This window comes from Lissotriton vulgaris, chromosome 3_1, assembly GCF_964263255.1.
Source record: "Lissotriton vulgaris chromosome 3_1, aLisVul1.2, whole genome shotgun sequence".
NCBI lineage: Eukaryota > Metazoa > Chordata > Amphibia > Caudata > Salamandridae > Lissotriton > Lissotriton vulgaris.
Window position 1 is genome coordinate 1,964,254,655 of NC_141689.1, and position 20,953 is coordinate 1,964,275,607.

Here is a 20,953-nt window from a genome sequence, read left to right on the forward strand (position 1 = left end):
ATACAGTGCAATCAAGTAATCTAAGATATGTTGGAGGTTTTCACATGAACATGTTCCGGAATGCATGCATGGATCAATTATGTAAGGCACTACATAGGAAGCAGAGTCTTAATTCTTGATATTTGTAGAGAAGAAACTGGAGAGTGAAGTGCTAAAAGGAGAACCAGTCATCTTAGTTGCTCCGATACAGACAAAGTAGTAGCATAATTTGGCTTTACTGCTTCATTTATAAAGCTAGTCCGCTTGGGTGGGACTTCACATTGTGGACATAATACAAACATCTCTTAGGTCAACTGATAGGCAAAACCTGTAAGATATACATTAGATATTTATCAAAAACTGAAAATATGACAGAACGGATAACAACATACCTCATTTGGGTTGGCATTGAAGGTAAGGCTGCCTTCATCCAGCCACATGTAAAGCTTTCTAAATGAAAAGCCTAGAGGTGGTCTCCTTTTGTAAATGGAACAGTGACCCCATGTTGATTTACATAACCTGTAAAATAAATGACACTGCACAACAATTCAAGAGAAGGTCACAATAGGCAATCTTCAATTAACATAATGACTATGTTTAATGCTAACAATGAAAAATTGCTCTACTTTGTCGTCTTCCATAATTAATGACATAAGTAAGATATGCTGATTTCAGTCAGGATAAAGAAAGCTGATGCAACCACACAATTCAAGCACGGTACTGGAACACCTGGCGGTGGCTTATATCATTTAACTTCCACAGTACCTGGCATGCGGGAAACTGTAGTAAAGGGGACACGTGTTTGCTTTGGAGGGTCCTGGGCCAGCACCCTCATGCTCCCTTTAATACTTATTTTTTATTTTCTATTGTGCACAATTAACCAAAGGATTCATGGCCCCTATAAACATCACTCACAGGAAGCCAAGATGGAAGATGGTGGGGTACAAAAGAATCCACAAAGGTCTGGACTCCATTTGTCAACTGGCCACACTATAATGCTACGAAATGACACCATAGGACACGTGGAATCCCAGAAGTAGCTACACAGTTCTCTCTTAGGGTTCCCCGATTACACAGAGCTAATCTCATTGTGAATTAGATCACAACATGACGCCATGAGTATTGTTGTTAAGAAACAAATCAAAAGCAATTAGGGCTTGCTGTTCTTGAGTTCCTATCTGGGTTCTCGTGGGAGTCCTAGCCCTATTAGACAACCAGGGCGTATATTCATTTTGGATATATCCGTTTAAGAAAGCGAGTAGAGCAAGTGCAATACAAAGATTTAAACAAACAGCAAAACATAGGGGCCGATTACTATGTCTTTAGGAAAGGTTCCGGATGGGATTCGGTATTTCAGAATCCGATTTGTAACCTTATTTCATACTGAATCGTACAGATTTCCCAACTACCGATTACGATGCCTGGAAACTGTACGGGCAGTCCGAATCGGTTTCGAAAGACAATGGGACAGTCCGAGACTTTTGGGCAAAGGTTTCCGGATAAACGATTACAATGAACGAGTCGGACAGCTGTTCCAATTCGGGTTGCCAGAGATTAAACAACTGTCGGAATCTGTGTTTGGGGGCCCGTTGCGTGCCCCCATTCATGTGAAGGCATAGATATGTAGCCCGTGGGGGTATACAAGGGACCCATCTTCCTAACCATGCACAATGTGGCAGGCAGCATGGGGTGCCCGCCAAAGGATGCAAGGTTTCCATCAACCACCCCTTTTTTCATTGGAAGCAGGTGATCGCGTTCGGAACACAGGCTCCCATTGAAGTCACAGCGAATCCGACCGAACGATGTTGGGAAGCATCGTAATCGGTCGTTTGGTCTCGCAGGACCCAATTAGTTTGGAAACGAGTCCGGAACCAATTTGTTCGGGACAGTTTCCAAACAAGATCATAATCGTTCCCCTAGTAGTAGGGTTGGGGAGAGGATAATGGGTATTACCATGGCTTATAGTATAACATACACACGAGTCCACCCAAAATCTCACATACTCCAACACCCCAAGATGTTATTCAAGAAATAGGAATTGCTTTCCCTAGGATTACATCATGTTTCACGTTTCATGTTTAAGAGTATATGCAGTAGTGCTACAGGAATACTCCTCCACTATAGATTTGCCTAAATTATAAAAGACAATTCTCCCCACCTTGAAGACCCAGTTCGCTGAAGTTAGAAACAAAGGACTTTGCCTGATAAGTCCATAGATCAAAAACATTCCACATTGGCGACAGCCATCGTTTGGAATCAAACGCAATGGAAAACTAAACTGCATATAGAATAAGATGGGTTGATCTCACATTTACTCTTAAAAGACACTGGGCAGCCATTTTTCACAAGTTAAACTCGGTTTAACTTAATTATACCCAGCAGCTGAATCTTGTTCTGAATAAAATGTAATTTAAAGAAACAAAAGTGCTTATGTAATGTAACTGTTCTTTTTGGAAAGGTGTCTGGCACCGATTGGGTATGGTTTACGCTATATGAAACTGTAAACAAATAAATAAAGCACCCAACACGGCATTCGCTGGACTGTCCTGTATAAATGATGTATCTTATTGTTAGCAGACCTGGTTGTAAAGGGTGGGCCGGGACCACCAAATTAACATCCCAGGCCCATCCTAGGCCATTCAGAACTGGAAACCAGCTTTTGCTCTTTTTACCTAGCATTACAGGCTCTGCATAATCATTTAATTTTATGGATTAACACGATTGACTGTGAACTGCTTTCAGGCCTGGGGACTGGTTTGAAGTGAAGTATGAAGTTAGCTGAGTTGGTAACTGCTATTCTGCATAAATGAACGGGAATCCTGCACATATTCTCTATAACAAAAGAGGCTGAAAGTGCCCAGTTTAAGGTACTTCAGAGTTTTAATCTGCCCCCGAGCTGGCGCTATTAAAAACGTGCAGACTAAGCTCCTGCTTCAGGACAGGGTGATGAGAAAGTCGCAGATTGTCGACTGTTATTAGTGGGCGTTCTCAGCGGAGCCGCGTATGGGGTAGTCAGGCAGCAGTGTCTCCTAGATTTCGTAGCGAATCTGCAGGTAAATCTCTACGTTCCTGAGGCTCAGGAGGCATAGGATTTAACTAATAACAGTCGACAATCTGTGACTTTCTCCTCTTGTAGGTACATATTAGGACCTGCACTAGTTTGCACTTTTATAAATAATTACATGTTTTAAGTAGAGATACGCGAGTAAGGTGGGGATTTGTGTACCCTGTCCTGAAGGAGCTTCGTCTCCGAAACATGTCGACACACACACATAGGAGGTAGTGCACATAGTCCTGCATAATACACCTCCATTTACTGCACGTTTTTAATAGCGCCAGCTCGGGGGCAGATTAAAATGATCTTTTACCCCACGAGCCAGGCCCTTTTTAAACCTCACTTACCGTATAACCTCACCACTCACGCACATAAATATTCCTTCAAACACACCACACATAGTCCAATAAGTGCTTCCGCGTAGTCGCTGGTTGTAGCACTCCGCATCCCGTAGAGGGGTGCGAAGACCCCAATGATGAAGCATGACACCAAGGGTCCTTTTGGTGTATGAGGGCTATTTTACAACACAGGGTGTTCCCCACCTTAGTAGGGAAGCCATTCCTAATTTCTGTGGCCTGCATTTGAGCCAGAGCCCTACCTTTTTTTATTTTTTATTCATTGAACATGTGCGTGAAAAAAAGATAAATTATATTAGATAGGTGTGTGCCAAATAGTTACAGGGCTTAGTGCACCATATTTTTACATTTCAATGCATTGCAAAGTGATAAGCTTCGATTTTTTTTTATTTTTATAAAAAGCAGCAAAGGGGCCAGTGTGGCAGCAGGAACATTCTACTGCTGCATAAGACAGTGATCACGCTGCACACTTTCTGTATCTTAAAGGTCTGACAGACAGTGCTCCTCCCCTTCATCAATGCCAGAACACTGCGGTGCGGGAATTCTCGCAACAGGAAACGCAAAGCATGTAGCTCATTGGGTGGTGGGCACTGTTGTTACTATTTTCAACATTACACAGATGTCAGCATCTGAAATATCAAGCAACCGACACATTTTGTTGTATTCTTTGGATATTGCCACTCATCTTCATGACCCAACAATGATTACTCATGGCCCACCTAGATCATCAATCCTGGTGCCGGGCCCGATTGCTACATTTGCACCATTGCTAGCTTTCTGGTTAAAATGTGATCATCTGAGCAAACACCGATTCCCTCCGACTGCTAGTTGGAATTAAACACTGCCAATCAATCACCCACACTACCTACAACACTGCCACCCTCGCATCACCAGTACAGCACCCAAAAGACCTGTTTGACTGGTTCCTTTCAGTTTCTAGTTGTTCCGGTCACTCGCTGAGCTGGGGGCGTTGTGGTCTGTTTACATTGTGGCAAACCAGGTGTGCCAGCAGTGGCCAAACCTAAACAGTTTCCAGATACAGCTTTCATTCCTACCACTAGATGGCAGGGTAACCACAGTTTGGGAATAGGAGCAGTACAACATGCGTTAGCTAATTTGCCAGTAGTAAACCTTGAACTAAAAGATGCGCTATGGCTAGAGGTCAAGTTACGCAATAAACAAACAAAAAACTGAAGCCAAGCGCTCAAGGGTAATCTGCATTCGGAGTGCATACACAGCAGTGAGTTCTTAGTAACGTCTTATCAGGCAGAAACGTACCCTTGCCAGAGTAGTTCATCATTAGCCAGGTCTTGCCACACACACGAAGCCAAGCATAGGTCAGTTGCATTGAGATATGACAAGATGGCAAAGCTCAGCTCAGGGGGCAGCATCTCCAGGTTGATGAATCCTTGTTTTTCTTTAGATTTTCGCGCTTTCAGCAGCTGGTATAGATCTATTCCATTGTGCACTTGTTTGCAGTGGTTCAGGTTACTCTCGTTGTTACTACTAAACCTCCGATCGTTCTCTGCATTGAAATATCCGGTATCCATGTAACCTTCCTGTTGTAGCTGATGGTTCCTTGCCACTCTCCACAACGCCTGACCCATGTGCGAGCCTGAGGAAAGATTTCAATAGAAAATTAAAAACGATCAAGGGAGAGGTTCTTTCAATAATTGTGGGCATGGAATTCAGTTTCATTTCAGTACTAGGATAGGCCTGCAATAGAAGCGGCTAAAGAATCTGGAAACAACAAGGTACCACAAATTCAGGTAAGTGGGAGTACTAGCAAACACACAAAACCCAACGCAATCCCTTGACTCTAGAAAGTTATCAGGATAAGTGACCCAAGTTATTTATATCACGATTCAAAGTTTGCACATTTATCTCACGAATATTCATGCTAAATATCTTTATAAACGTGTCCCCAGTCACGTCCTCTGGGCCATGAGGTAGCTAGCTATCGGCTCCACTAAAAGGGTGTGAATGAAGGAAAACAAAGTGTAAATTATGTTACAGCACTAAAATGTAAACCTGTATTTCCGATATCATACCCCTTTTCAGCTCCATGTAGGGTGACCAACCGTCTGTAAATTTCACGGACCGTCCGTCATTTTAGTATGTTGTCTGTAAGGCATACGTAATTTGGGGATCTCAAATTACGGACGCCTTACAGGCATCATACTAAAATCGAAATAGGAAATTTCAGTAAGGAATGCAGTTTCACGTGCGAGAGGCCCCTTGAGTTTAAAAGATTTCACTCGGGGCCTCTCGCTCTTAACTTTTAATCTGTAGAGGCTGCCTGCAGAGGGCTCTCCCGGACCTGGCGCAGGCTGTGTACTGGCCCATTGTCATTCTGAGACTGCAGCGGATTAGCACTTTAGAATGACAACGGGTCCAATTGTAGTGACAGCTTGTGGGGTGCCTTCTCCTGCATGGGACTAGTGCAAAGCATTCTAGTTTTGTCTTGGCGCCATGTTGGAGAAACTAAAAATAGAATCACTAACAGAGTTTTCACTGTACATTTAAAAGACCGATTTCAACATACAAATACAAAAATACTATTTATTAATGTTTATTGTTAAAAGCACAGATCTTGATTGACTTGTATTTATTTTGGTTGTCTATTTATATATACACGATTGTGCCACCTCCTCTGATATGTCTGTAAATCTTATGTTTTGTCCAAAATTTTGGTCCTGAATTTTGACCTTCTGTGCTGAATTTTTGTCCTGAATTTTGACACTTTGTCCTGAATTTTTACGCTGACCGTCCTGAATTTGCACTCATGCCAGTTGGTTACCCTAGCTCCATGTGTGCAGAATTATTTGACTAATACTAAATTCTAGACGACTGGGAAAGACTAGAAGGCAACTCAAACCGAAAACCAAACCTCTTTTTGAAAAATCGGCAGAAAGAATGTGTTACAATGCTGTTCATATTCTGGCAACAAACCAAATACAAGACTTACTCTCAGCAAAAATGGGGATCTGGCATAAATCAACTGAACATAATAGATAAGAACTCAACAGTTTTTTTTTTACACTTTTAAGCTGTGTAGTGCCAGATACTAAGCCATTACAGTATGTTCGAATGGAAAAGCTATCTGCATGGTAATGGATGTGTACCCCTGTTTTGAGTGCCCAACTGTCATGTTGTCTGGCTCCCTAATACTGATAATTGTTACCAGAGGCAAACACAGATTATGCGTGTGTACCAAGACATAGGCCTGTCTCACGGATTGTGATCTTGTTGAACCGGGAGGGGCACCCAAAGCGCTATCCTCATAGTGGTTGAAAGCAACTACCTTCGCCAGGATTTAAACAGTACGAGTGCAGTCGTGATAGCATGCCAGTTAGTGAAAAGGAAGACTGAAAAGGTCTTTTTAGCTTACGCCTGCAGAGCCCTTGCGCTGTGCTTTTGAAACCTATTGTATGTAATATAAATCTAGAAAAGTGGCTTACACCCCGCTCTTACTTTTCATTCATTTATGTGATTGCCACTTACTTTTCCTACATTTCTATTACTTGTATCACTATTTCCTATTGTTCACCATGTGTTTCTCTTATCAGTGCCCCATAGCCCAAGTACTCCTTTTAATCTGCTTTTGTTGAACTGCCTTTAGGTTTTGAATGCACAGCACTTGCACTGTGCTTACGATATTTAACATATGCACCACATCAGTTCGGAACTCTGCTCATAGGAACGGATGTGGCTCTTGCCAAGGATAACAGCACAAGCAGCTATTGCTTTTGGTGCTTTTCTCAATCAGATGTAGTGACCAGTGGCTGGCAGGACAAGAGAGCCGTAGCGCCTGTTACCAGAAGGAGATGCATCTCTTATTAATTTTACGTGACAGAAAGTAGAGGAGAAGAGGCATAGTTATAATGATTGAAACTGAAGCAGTGCAATGTATGTTTTTATAGTGGGGTGTTCTCTTAGGATGAATATATACTCTGAGCGTAGCGTGCATCTTTATTGTTCTCTCTCTCCTGTATTTATTTCCCAAACCCCTCTCGCTGTTTGTTCTTTCATTTTTGCAATTTAATGCAAACTCAACCAAAAGGTATTGGAGTGCTTTAGATGAGCTCTAGTTGCTTTACAGTAAAAGACAAACTTCCAGATCGGCCGCTCTAGCCCATGCACCATATAAGAAAGCTGACATTCCTTTGGGATGCACAATTAAAAGGCATTTCCTTTATGTGTTCCACAGCAGCGCGAGCCATCTTGAATGTTGCTCTGTGACTGCATTATTTAGGTCAAGCATAGGCAGCACTTACCGCTGTTTCTTCAGGACATGTTGCAATTCTTTTGTGGGGCAACAGCCAGACCCTGCTTTTCATTTGTTAGTGTCAGTGTCCTTTAAACTTCCTTGCTTGTAAATCATTAATCTTGTCTCTTTGTGCCACCTTTTAATCAATTGTTGACCCCCATGGAGAATGGCCCCAGTAATCCACTTGCCTCATTATAGCATCTGTAAATGGGACACATTTTTTCTTTGTCTAAGCCCACCTCACAGAAGTGCTCAATGTTTTCAGTTGCTACGAGCACCTATGTTAGGCAGTCACATATTTCCCCTTTTTGTTTAGAGTTCATCAGGGGAGCTGTTTTCTCAAAATGAAAACCCTCTGCCAGAGAGAATCATGATCACAGCTATTTACATTAATTTCCACTTAAGTGCTGCCAAACCTCACAGACAATTGTTATCTTACGATTTTTTGACCAATGAATATTTGCCCAATTTAAGATTGCGGCAGCACTTCAAGCGCAAGGACATCATTAACATCATGTGTCATGACGCGGCCATCTTGCCATCCCTCCCGCATGCACCCTCTTGTGCTCCATTGCTCATTACATGCTGCTCCTTAACCCCAGCTTTTGGGTCGCTATGCTTCAGAGATATAGAAGTAGAGCAATGATAATAAAACAGGCTTCCGTTGTATTCATTCAGATTTAACCACAGTAGTGGCCAGCACAGCAACGCATGGTGAGCGAGGCAGGGCGTGGCATGGGGGGGGGGGGGGGGGGAATCCCGACAGATGACGGAGTCGTTATTTATTTATTATACCTATCCCATCATCTGTCCACTCCCCCCACCCATCCCGCCCCTTGTCCCGCCCCATCCCGCTTATCTGTGCCGGCCACCGCTGTTTAACCAACCTTGTCAGCGAAGTGTTTTGGATCTAAACGGAATGGCAAGGCCATCTCAGAGCTGAGTACTTGCGGGGCACCAGAGATAAGGTTACTAATTCTGAAAGATCAAAAGGCACTCCCACAATGAAAATGCAAACAGAGTAAATGAAGTGGCTGTAAATCTGTTAGGTTATTTTATGCATTGCACGGAGCTTTGCATTACTCCTTTGAGACTGACACAGCAACTAGTGATGAGACGTGTGATGTGATGAGATGACATCAACAGCACATCTCCATGGTAACATGGCTGGGGCCAATTGTGCTGGACTCTCCAAGAGGGAGGAAGCAGGGAAGCTCTCACGTTCGCCTAATAAAAGGTATTTTAGTCAGGCTGTGAAGTGTAGCTTCTCTATGATTAAGAAGTGTTGCAAACTTTGTTAACCGCATCGCTGCAGCGGTTATTTTTCCGCTGTGCGGCTTTTTTCCAAAAGCCACGTTAGATGACGAGCTCAGCTCGTCATCCGCACACGACCACCGTGGCTGATGACGAGCTGAGCTCGTCATCAGCAGCGAAGGGGTTAAAGGTATACATGCTCCATCGTCAAACATTGAAGCTGCTGTTCTCAGACAGGGACATGGCCTTTCTACTAACAGCAATGTTTGTTTTGAGAGGAAGTCTGCTGGCCAAATCAGTTAGTATTGGAGATATTCATTCTTATAAAGTAGGTCACTAATGTCCTCAAAATCCCAAAACAGAGGGATGGTTGCATGTCAGTTGAACGTTTTACATTTTTCAGAGAACTGTGCTGTATAGTGCTGCTGTGATGTGAAGGGACAATTATTATGTTTATTATTTCAGTTCTATATAGCAGAAATTTTGGCCAATGACTATACAGTGAATTACATGATGCATTACACTTTTTTTAGGCACTGGAAGATTAAGTGGTTTTCCCAGAATGACAGGGTATTGAGCAGAGGCCGGCATTTGAACCTGGTTTGGCAGCACTTGCTGCTAAGCTACAACTTCTCTTGAATAGCGTGCAAGAATTTGAGGATTCCCTTTCTAAAGTTATTCAGATGGATGCTGGCTAAAAGCGTCAGCTGCAGACGGGTATCATGTTTGAATCCCAACAAGTCCACATCAGTATTTTATCTTTGCTAAGCCGATATATACACCTTTGATTAGGATTGTTCTGTTCAGTGCAGTATTTATTATTAGTTTGTTGGACCCGGAGCTACCGGTCCACCTAGGGTAGCCTGGCTCAAGCGGTAAGGTCTAACTCTTAGGCTGTCTGAGGTACTTGCGCCACACTTGCACAGTAATCCAGCGAACATCCACCCAGAAATGACACTACACCGTAATTATAAAAAGGTAGAAAAGCTTTATCTTTTCTTCTGTTGGTTTATCAGTTGCATATAATTCAATAAATCACATAATAGACATTACTTCTGAAACGCATGCATTTGTAAACATATGTTAAAGTACCAGATCACATTTCAGAAGCGATTCTTTTTAGCACTCATTATATCAGGGAGAGTAGATTAGCTGTAAACAGAAATTCATTACATTACCCCCCTTTTGAAGGAAAACAAGTTCAAGTTCAGATTAGCAATCCATACAGGCAGGAAAATTGTTGGTGAAAAACACTCACGTTAGGAAGGCAGATTATGTATACAATTTAACAAAATAAAGAGGCAAATTCTCTCAAGGAATTAGTTGCACTTTTGCTTTAGCATGTTAACATATCCCACTCGTTAACTTGCCAAGTCCCAGTTTGAAATTAGTTCCAGTCAGATCAAAGAGGTTCCTAAATCCTTCGTTCCTTTCAAACTCTGAATTTCACCCGCAGTGTAACTTCACTGTCTACAGCCCCCAGGGCCTCCACACGCTCTTCCCCGATGAGTCTAAGAGAGAACGTTCAAAGTACCGGCCCGCAGAGTTCTTCTGCCAAACCTATCTCACCAACCCAACTCCCAGCTTACTTAGACGCCCTAGGCGTTAACAGCATCCCTGTAATTTGATAGATCGAGGTCTTCTCTTCTTCTGCTCTGCTCAGGGAAGGGGGGACCCTAGCCGCTAAACTTCCTGAAAGGAATTCACTCGCCTATGCTGGTTGATCTCTCTGTCTCTCTCGCTTCCCTCACCCCAGCTCTGGAATGTGGAAAGAACCTCCCTCGGGGCGGGGGACTCGCTCAGGGTTGGCCCCCTTCGATTCTGCCCCTTTGCTCCCGGACGCTCTTTCTCATCAGCGCTGGGGCGGGACTTTACTTGGCCTCACCTTTGACTTTCTCGTATACGGCGGAAGCGTCACTTGTCTCACACGCCGGCCCCCTTCAGGTTCACTTCAGCAGAGACCTGGCGGATTGGCGGCTACAGCGCTGCTCCTTTCTCACACGTTGCAGGGGCTTGGGAGAGAAAGTGTGTGCGCCGGGAAAGCCGGGGTCTGCAGTAATGCCTTAGAACCTGTACTGATGAGGCAGACTCCGGGGGTTTCTGACGGGCCAGCCAGGAGTCGGGCAGCCGAGGCCTCCAGACGGCCGCACAACAAGAGTGAGGATGAAATGGCAGGAATTATAGTCCCTTCCAGGAGGTTGTGACACCCCCCCAACTGCCAAATTGTATGCCCTCTCACCTCGGTTAGAGTCCCAATCAATGACACAAAGAGTGATGATGTGCCTCAATGAACTAATGGGGGGCAGGGCTAGGTCAGCTCATAGGGGATGGTATCAGCAGTGAGAGGTAGCAACCCTTAAGGACAGTCAAGCCTCCACTTTGCGCACCAACCTCCCTTCTCAGTTGCCTAAGCTCCTGACTAAACTCCCCACAGCAAGACAAGATGGCTGCCCACCAGCCCTCCTTATATAGCCCAGCCACGGGAGTCCGGAGTGGACACGAAGGTTCTAGAACCCCTCACTGTAACCCTATGGCTCCAAGCTATGAGGTAAACAGTTATGGCAGTTTCTAGCCACCATTTTGTGTGACTACATTTCCACCATTATGAGGGTCACCTAGGCCTAGAAAAATTATTGGGACAAGGAAGCACCCATCCCCTAGGACAACACCCAAAAAGTCAAGTGGACATAAAAATGGAAGGAGTTGGAAGGCAAAAAGGGGACAAAAATAAATAAATAAATAATAGGAGGGACCACCGAAAGGGCTGACAGGTCTAACACGCGTCCCCCCCAGCTGAAAGTGGGGAGAGCTACCCAACCCCTTGGGAGTCCTCATCACTAAGTCGGAAATACCTAGAGAGACCGTCTGCATTGGCGTGGTCCATTCCAGGCCGATGTTCCACCCGGAATCCATTCCCTGTAGGGAGATAGACCATCTCAACAGCTTGGGATTCTCTCCCTTCATTTGCATCAGCCAACAAAGGGGTCAGTGGTCGGTCTGAACCAGGAAGTGCGAGCCAAACAGGTATGGCCGCAACTTCTTCAGAGCCCATACCACCGCAAAGGCTTCCCGCTCAATTACACTCCACTTCTGTTCCCGGGGAAGCAGTCTCCTGGACAGGAAGATAACAGTTTGATCCAGACCCTCTTCATTGAGTTGCGAAATAAACTGCCCAATGCCATGCTCTGATGCGTCTGTCTGGACAATGAATTCTTTGGAAAAATCCGGGGCCCTTAGGACTGGAGCTGCACACATTGCTTGTTTCAGTTTGTCAAAGGCTTGCTGACAAGCCTCCGTCCAGACTACCCGTCGAGGTTGCTTCTTGGATTTAAGCTCAGTTAGGGGTGCCACAATGGTGCCATACCCCTTCACAAAGCGACGGTAGTATCCTGTGAGGCCCAGGAAGGCTCGGATCTCCGTCTGGGTCTTGGGGGGTTCCCATGCCATGATAGCCTCAATCTTTGCCTGGAGGGGCTGCCCACCAAGTGGCCTAGGTACACAACCGACCCTGCCCGATCTGACATTTACTGGCCTTGATTGTCAAGCCAGCTTGTTTCAGGGCCTGGAGAACAGCTTGTAGGTGTCACAAATGATCCTCCCAACTGCTACTGAAGACAGCAATGTCATCCAGATAAGCAGCAGAGGAAGCCTCCATTCCAGAGAGGACCTCGTTCACCAGCCGCTGAAAAGTGGCAGGAGCGTTCTTAAGCCCAAAGGGCATTACACAGAACTGGTAGTGGCCCTCAGGTGTGGAGAAGGCTGACCTTTCGTTTGCTCCATCTGTAAGGGAGATCTACCAGTACCCTGAGGTGAGGTCAAAGGTACTTAAGTATTGGGCAGCTCCCAGCCGGTCAATGAGTTCATCCGCTCTAGGGATCGGATGAGCATCAGTTTTGGTCACTGAATTCAGTCCCCGGTAATCCACACAGAACCTTAGTTCTGGAGTGGTGCCCGGTGGGGCAGCTTTTGGTACCAGAACCACCGGACTGGACCAGGGGCTACTAGAAGGTTCAATTACTCCTAGCTCCAGCATCTTAGTGACATCACTGTGGATTCTGGCCTTCACCTTGTCTGACAGCCGGTAGATCTTAGACTTCACAGGTGGGCTGTCTCCTGTTTCCACGTCATGGGTACACAGGTGGTTCCTTCCCGGGACAAGGGAGAACAGCGAGGAATATTGCTCCAGGACCTGGCGGCAGTCCCTCTGCTGTTCAGGAGTCAGGGATGGTGAGAGAATCACTCCCTCCACCGACCCATCCTTTTCCTGAGACGAAAAGAGATCAGGGAGAGGCTCGCTTTCCGCTTCCTCTGCTCCATCAGTCACCATCATTAAGATGACCTCGGGCCTCTCATGGTGGGGTTTGAGACGATTGGCATGAAGCACCCGTAGGGGCTGTCGAGGGGTCTTAAGATCCACCAATTAAGTGGCCTTACCCTTCTTCTCCATCACCTCAAAGGGGCGTGTCCAGCGATCCTGGAGGGCACTAAGCTCTCCAGGTTTCATCACCCACACTTTCTGGCCAGGCTCCAATTCCACCGGGTGAGCATTGTTGTCATACCACTCCTTCATCACTGCTTGGCTGGCTTCCAAGTTGTCAGAAGCTTGCTTCCACAACTTAGCCATTTGGCTCCGGAAGGCCAGCATATAGCTCACCACATCCTGGGGAAGCTTCCTGGGAGTCTTTTCCCATCCATCTTTCACCAGGCTGAAAGGTCCGCGCACAGGGTACCCATACAAATGCTCAAAGGGGCTGAAGCCCACTCCCTTCTGTGGCACTTCCCAGTAGGAAAACAACAGACAGGGTAGGAGGACGTCCCATTTCCTCCGCAGGCTCTCTGGCAGACTTCTTATCATGCCTTTCAAGGTCTTATTGAACCTCTCCACCAGACCATTGGTCTATGGGTGGTAAGGAGTGGTGAACCGGTAGGTAACCCCACACTCCTTCCACATAGCCCGCGTGTAAACTGACATGAATTCCTGGGCTGCTGGAAGTTTGGTTTGCTTAAAGAACGCAATGTACTTTCTATGAGTCTAAGGAAGTAGCCTTGCTGTATTTGGACTGCATTGGCTATTACTAAATATGGATATGATTCTTATGCATTTATAAGGATATGATTTGTTATAACCACATCAGGGCATCATTCGGGAATATTTAATTAGGGTCCTAGATACGTTCACAACACCCACTCCATGTATAATGTCCATCATTACTAAATACTAAGCAATATATAAACATATAAGTATGCATGTGTTTTCCAGCCCACCCCAAAATACATCAAATGCATTTGAAATGGTATAGATACACGAAAATTAGTATTATACTGTACGCTTTCAAGCAGTGGTATTATTCAAATCAAATTTTGTTCATTTAGAATGTTGACTGAATGAATCACAAAAATTTACATTCATGAATGGCTCTTAATACAGAAAAAAGGTCAAGACCATTTCATCACATATTTATACAAGATTGTACATGTGTTAGAGGCTGATTCAAAATATTGTCTCTAGAGTCTCTAAGAATTGAAGTTATGTTCTCTAAGAATAGTTCTACTTTAAGCAGAGTACCTTGTGCCAAAAAAATATTTTGGAAATTGGGGAAAAATATTTTCGCTTTCATGGGAAAAATAGTTCCAAATGTTTTCAGCAGTGCTGTTTATCAAAACTGAAGGCCGAATTCAGAGTTCAGGGAACGCTGTGTGCTTGCTATTTCAAATATTATTCTCGTTGTTAGGAGAGAACATTACCTCAGCTAGGCCAGCAAAAAATGTGTCTACAACAGTAGGTGAAAGTTGGGCCAACGCTGAAAAATCTGAAATAGTGCATATATGCGATGCATTGCCATCATCGGTGTTCAGATAAGCAATGTTCACAGAAGGTTGTACCTGTGTGGTGCCGCTTTCATCTCGCACTTCACCGCCACCTAATCGTAACGATGAAGTCTCAACGAATGCCGTCATCAGAATCGGTAGCCGCTGGGGGCAACACGTTGCATGAGTCGTTACCGGACAAAGCAAAGCATCGATATCCATTGGTACTGCTGATGGTAGTGTAAGACAGACGTCCAACACTCATTCTTCTCCGCATAGCAGACATCGAAGCACAGGTAAGATGCAATTTTGCCATATTGGTCTGAATGAAAGAAACGAGGTCTCTTAGCCGGGCCAATCCGAGGACTTTAGTGATACATTCTCTGTATCGTATTGCTAGGATCGTTTCTTCCATCGTAGCCTGAGTTATGTCTGTGACTTGGCTTGCCATATCGGAGCAGAAGGAACAAAAATAAAATTCCTGCTACAAGTCCCAAAATAAGAGGCAGGCCACCGAATAGAGAATGCACAAAATTCGGAAAGATGCCCAGAACTGTTTCAAAGGGTGCTAACAATCCCGAAAAAATTGTCTTAAATACATGTGCGATGCCACTGGTATCTGATATGTTTGAGATTTGGCTTAACATTTCTACGAAATGCACGGGGCAATTTGTCGATAATAGGGTATGTATCTCTGCTGCTGTCCTTGCAACTTGCAGGTCATACATCTCTTTGGACAAGGTTAAAGGCACAGTTGTTTGTAAAAGAATAGACTTCATTCTGCTTAAAGTATCAATTCGAATAGAAGAGATATTCCGTACCTTGGTTATAGAATGAAGGAGGTCTTGTATCTCGTTCTCAGGACTCGATCTCCCAGTGACCCGCAAGGGTGACTGGAAACACTGGAGCTGGATTTTTTCGGCAGGAGAAAAGACAGCATCTTTCTCAGTGCGTCAAATGGGAGGGACGGCTTCCTTCGGCACTCGCATCAGCTGGGATTTGGGTAAGTAGATAGCCGCTCTGCTCCAAACCACCGTGTGTTGCTTAAGGCAAATGCTGGTATATTTTTACCTGGGAGGTGCCGTGTTTGACGTAAGGTTGGACATAAGACGTCAATAAGAACTGTCACTAAGAACTGGCAGTTCTTTCAGGACTCGCAGGAGTTCTAGGACAAATCAAAACAAAAGCAGGGGGAATTCCCGGGATGCTGGAGGTTTGGTTTGTTTAAAGAACGCGTTGTACTTTCTAGGAGTCTAAGGAAGTAGCCTTGCCGTATTTGGACTGCATTGGCTATTACTAAATATGGATATGATTCTTATGCCTTTATAAGGATATGATTTGTTATAACCACATAAGGGCATAATTTGGGAATATTTAATTAGGGTCCTAGATACGTTCACAACACTACATCAGTTGATGTGAAGTGCTGCGCAATGCAGGGGAGGTGACTGCACTGGTTGTATGTGTGCCTGAGAATGGTACAATACAGGGATTAAGCAGTTCTGTGTGGTGCCTGCATGGTGAGTGCATGTACTGGGTCTATGTATTTCTGTGAGAAGCACCTTAAATGAGAGATGTTGTGCAGTGCGTGCAGCGTGACTGCCTGTACAAGGTGTATATGTACATGTGCTAAGTACCATACAAGAAGAGCGTAGTGTAGTGCAGTGCATGCAATGTGAATGTGTGTGCTGGCTGAATGTGTGCCTAAGTGCCACATTACACAAAGGCTACAGGACTACACAGTGCATGCAGAGTGAATGTGTGTGCCGAATGTATGTATACCTGGGGTGGCACAATACATAGAGGTAACAGTACTGGACAGTGTCTGGGCTGAGTGCATACACTGAGTTCAGGAGTGCCTTAAATGGCACAGTATATGGTGGGACCCTGGGTTCCATTTTGGGAAGGCCAGGCGAAGACATGCAGAGGTAGAGGAATTCCCCATACAGATTTGTGTATTGCTGCATTCTTGTGAGCGTGGTGTGTGACATATTGCAGGGGAAAGGGCAGGGATGAGAGGAGAGGAGAGGAGAGGAGAGAGAGTCTTTCCCTTATACACTTCACGGGGTGCTCTTTAATTCAGATAGGGATCACAAGGAGAGGGCCTGGACACATCTCAGGAAGGGTTTCCACCACCAATCAGCACAGGAAGTTTCATCACTGACTTTCCCATCATCCATCTGGACAAGAAGTGATATTACTGGTGTTAGACCTGGCATCCTTGGCATGGTTTTCCCTGACTTTTTGCCTCTACCTCCTTTTGGGCACTTGGCCACTGCTGATCAGTGTCAAAGTGCAAGTGCTCCCTGTGTAAATTGTGAATGTGACTGGTTCTCCCGGATTGGCAAATTTGATTTACTGGTAGGTCCCTGGTAAAGTGCACTAAGTGTGCCAGGGCTAGAAAATCAAATACTACTAGTGGGCCTGCAGCACTGATTTTGCCACCCACATGGCCCTGAAAAGATGTCTCAGGACTGCCACCGCGGTGCCTGTGTGCAGTTTGTTAACTGCCATGTTGACTTGCAAGTGCTCCCACTTGCCAGGCACTACCCTTCCCTTTTCTTACACATAGGACACCCCTATGGTAGGCCCGAGGTACCCCCCTGGGCAGGGTGCAGTGTATGTCAAAGGTAGGACATGTACGGATGTGTGTAACGTGTCCCGAGAGTGAATTACCGCTAATTTAGTTTTTCACTGTTGCAAGGCTACCTATTTTCATAGGACAGAATGGGGAGTTTGTTTATAACTTCCTATAAACATAACAGCCCCTGGGAAACGGGTAGGAAAATAAAGTTTAGTATGCCCGAGCTCAGAATGTTAAGATGCATCTTTTAGTAAGGGTAATATTTACATCAGAATGTTAAGATGCATCTTTTAGTAAGGGTAATATTTAGATTCTGTGTTTGAAAATACCTCTTTTAGAAAGTCGGCATTTACTTGTTCAACCATCCAGTGCGCTGGGGAGGACCTGTGGCTCCAGAGAGCCTGATGAGTCAGGGATGGGCTGAATGGACCTGGGCTGCATTTAAAGTAGAGGCGAAGATTTCCTTTCACCTGAATGGGCCTGGTCTTCCTTCCACCTCCTGCCTGGAAGCTGCACCAGAGAGGACAGAACTGGTTTTGGCTGGGTACAGATCTTCTCTGCCACCAGAGAACAAATGATTTTGAAGTATAAATATATATATAAATATTTGGGCCCAACCCCCAGAACTTTAGATCATTCCTGGAATTCAAGAGGACCCTTTGCCAAGGAGAAAAACTGGAGAAACTGAGGAGAAGTACTGTCCTTGCTGTGTGTCGGGGGTTGGCCTGCAGGTGCGGTTTCTGCCAAGGAAAGGAGAAGGACATTGCTGTGTGCTGTGCCCCCTCTTTGAAGAAGATCTCCAAGGGCCTGTGTGTGCTGGCCTCCTGTTCTGAAGTCTCAGGGACACAAAGACTTCACCCCCAGCTCCCCTGAACTCTGCTGTTGTGAGTTCTGACCTGCCTGGAGGTGCCTGGGCCAGTTTTGGACCTATGGCGGGTAATGCTGCTGTTCGGGAGCTGGAAGAAAGAAGAAACGCGAAGAACTGCTAAAATCGACGCATCGCACTTCTTACGGCACTTTTCTCAACGCATCTCCACGGCGCGAGAAGGATTTCCATGCATCGCCTTGATACCGCGAAAACCATCACAGCGCCTAACACCGCTGCAAGAATTGACACAGTGAGGAATCGCGGCTGAAGAGGCCCAATGCAGTGCCGCTCGATACCGCCGCATTGATCGCCACGCATCCCGGATTTCCATGCATCGTACCTCTGCAACACGTTTTTCCAATGCATCGCCTGCGAACCGGAACCGACACGAAGAATCAACGGATTACTCCCCATACAGGCCGGAAGCAACGCAGCACGTCTTTAGCAGGCCGCAGAACTGTTGCAGCACCTTTCCAAGGTCTCAGGAGTGTCGCATCCCTTTGTTTTCCGAATTTGCGGCTGTTTGGCTTGGGAACTTTTGACGCATCTACAGGTACTTTGTTGAAACGTCACGCATCCATAGTTTTCTATGGTACAAGTTCCTGAAACTTTCTGAAAGTCATATTTTTAACTGTGTATGTTGGATTTTTGTCGTTTTGGTCTGGTGTAGTTTAGATAAAGATACTTTATTTTTCTAAACTGGTGTGGTGTCAGTTTGTGGTGTTTTCACTGTGTTACTGCGAGTGTTGGCACAAACACTTGACTCATTGCCTTTGGGATAAGCTTGTCTGCTCGTGCCAAGCTACCAAGGGGGTGAGCAGGGGTTATCTGAAGTGTATCCCCCTTACCCTGGCAAGGGTCCCTATTTGAACAACATACCTACCTCTGCCAACAAGAGACCCCCCATTTCTAACATTGGTGGTCAGTAGTGAGGATTTGAACCTGTATTTGTACTCGACCCACAGTTATTGGTGAACACCACTAGTTTAGTGCAAACCTCTATGCAACCACATACTCTGTTTTGTTTTTGGTTCTATTTTTGAGTGACCCTTAAAGTATCCACAGATCATTTCTCAGAAGGGTAAACTAGCAAGTGAGATGGCAGAACTGGAGTTTGATATTAAGGTTTTGCATACCTAGAGTAGATAAGCTCAAGTAATTTTGCAAATATTTTGGATGCCCCATGAAGAGTAGCTCCAGAAAGGAGCAGCTACAGAAGGCCTTAAGGGCCTGGTGGGAGGCCGAAGAGGCTGGGGAGACAGAGGGTGCAAAGGTGGATGAGGATGCACAAAAGGATGGTTTCAGGTCACAGGATCTGCCTGTGTCAAGAGCAGCCTTCAGGGCTGGCAGCAACCATTCCGCTAGGAGCTTTTACCCAGAGGAGCTGGAGGAAAACCAAAGGGTCAGAGATCATGAAGTTCAGCTCTTAAGCTTAAAGATGAAGCAATTGGAAATGGAGAACCAAAAGGCTGCCATAGAGAGAGAGAGACGATGGCAGAGGAGAGAAAGAACGCTCTCGCTTTGGAGGAAAGGAAATTGCCTTTGGCTCATGAGTTGAGCATGAGGGTACTGGACATTAAGGCCAAGCAAGTGGAGTCCAGTTCAAATGGTGACAGCGTACAACCAGTGCAAGGGGGTAAGTTTTACGTACCCAAGGACCTAGTGCAGAATTTCCAGGGGGGTGAAGATATTTATGCATGGTTTACGGCGTATGAGATAGCCTTGAGAATGAATGAAGTTCCGGAGAAGAATTGGGGGGCAGGCCTGTGGAAACACTGAGGCCTCTTGAAGGGACACCCTACCACCTTAGGAGCAGTCGGGTAACCTGACCTATCCCCAAATGAAGGAGGCTTTAGGCCTCAGGTATGGGCTCACACTAGAGCAGTACAGAGAGAAGTTCAGGAACTTTAAGAAGCATGATTCTCATAATTGGGTTGAATTTGTTAACATGTATAACCGTGCACTGGAAGGTTGGGTAAAGGGCAGCAAGATAACAGATTACCAGGGGTTGTAGAACTTAATTGGTTGAGAGCACTTGAGTAGTCTGTGTGTTCCAGAGCTGCGCCAGATCTATTGGATAGTAAGCTAACTGACCCCAGGGAGCTTGCTAAGGAGGCAGACCGCTGGACTAGCACCAGGGTCCAAAAGGAGATTGTGGGTAACCCGCCATGGGTGGGCAGGGTCCCCAGCAGAAGAGTGGGGGGGGGGACAAAGGTAACCAAAAGGAGTTCTCTAAAGGGCCTCAAAATAGTTCCCAGGGTAAGGAATCCCAACCCCAAAGTCTAAAGCGTCCTGGCCCCCTAAGGGCAGGTACGACAACTGGGGTCCCCAACGGTATTATTCATGTAATCAGGTGGGCCACATCGCAAGGGATCCCATGTGCCTCAACGCAGTAAGTAAGTGTAGCACTCGGGGAGGAATTGGTTCCTAGTGAGGTGGGAGCAAGCAGTTATGACCCTTGTCTCATTAGGAGACAGATAGATGGTCCAGCGATCCTATCTGCCTGAGGACACTAAAAAATACAGGCAGTGGGTGATCATCAATAGGAGGAGGGTGGAGGCTCTGAGAGACACAGGAGCCAGTGTGACATCAGTCCGTTGTCAACGGGTGTCTGAAGAGCAGGTTATTCCCAATGTACTTCACCCTAGGTGCAGCAGACAAATCTGAGCGCTTATGTAAGGTGTTGTTAGTTTCCTTCAAGTGGGGGGTGGAGGGGTTTCATGTTCCTTGAAGCTAGTTGTTAGTCCATCCATGCCTGTTGACTGTTTGCTTGGCAAAG

General features: G+C 45.5%; 2 protein-coding genes across 2 annotated transcripts in view; one reads left to right on the plus strand and one right to left on the minus strand.

Moving 5' to 3' along the window:
• Positions 1-4,997, minus strand: part of FBXO8 (F-box protein 8) — a 124,687-nt gene extending 119,690 nt beyond the window's left edge. The window contains exons 1-2 of the mRNA XM_086962446.1: positions 4,669-4,997; positions 372-498 (exon numbers count right to left, since the gene is read on the minus strand). Coding sequence (XP_086818572.1) covers positions 372-498; positions 4,669-4,997 — 456 coding nt within the window. The remainder of the gene's footprint in view (positions 1-371; positions 499-4,668) is intronic.
• CEP44 (centrosomal protein 44) overlaps positions 4,735-20,953 on the plus strand; it is a 319,162-nt gene continuing 302,943 nt past the window's right edge. Inside the window, exon 1 of the mRNA XM_086962444.1 lies at positions 4,735-5,159. The gene's annotated coding sequence lies outside the window, so the exon portion shown is untranslated. The remainder of the gene's footprint in view (positions 5,160-20,953) is intronic.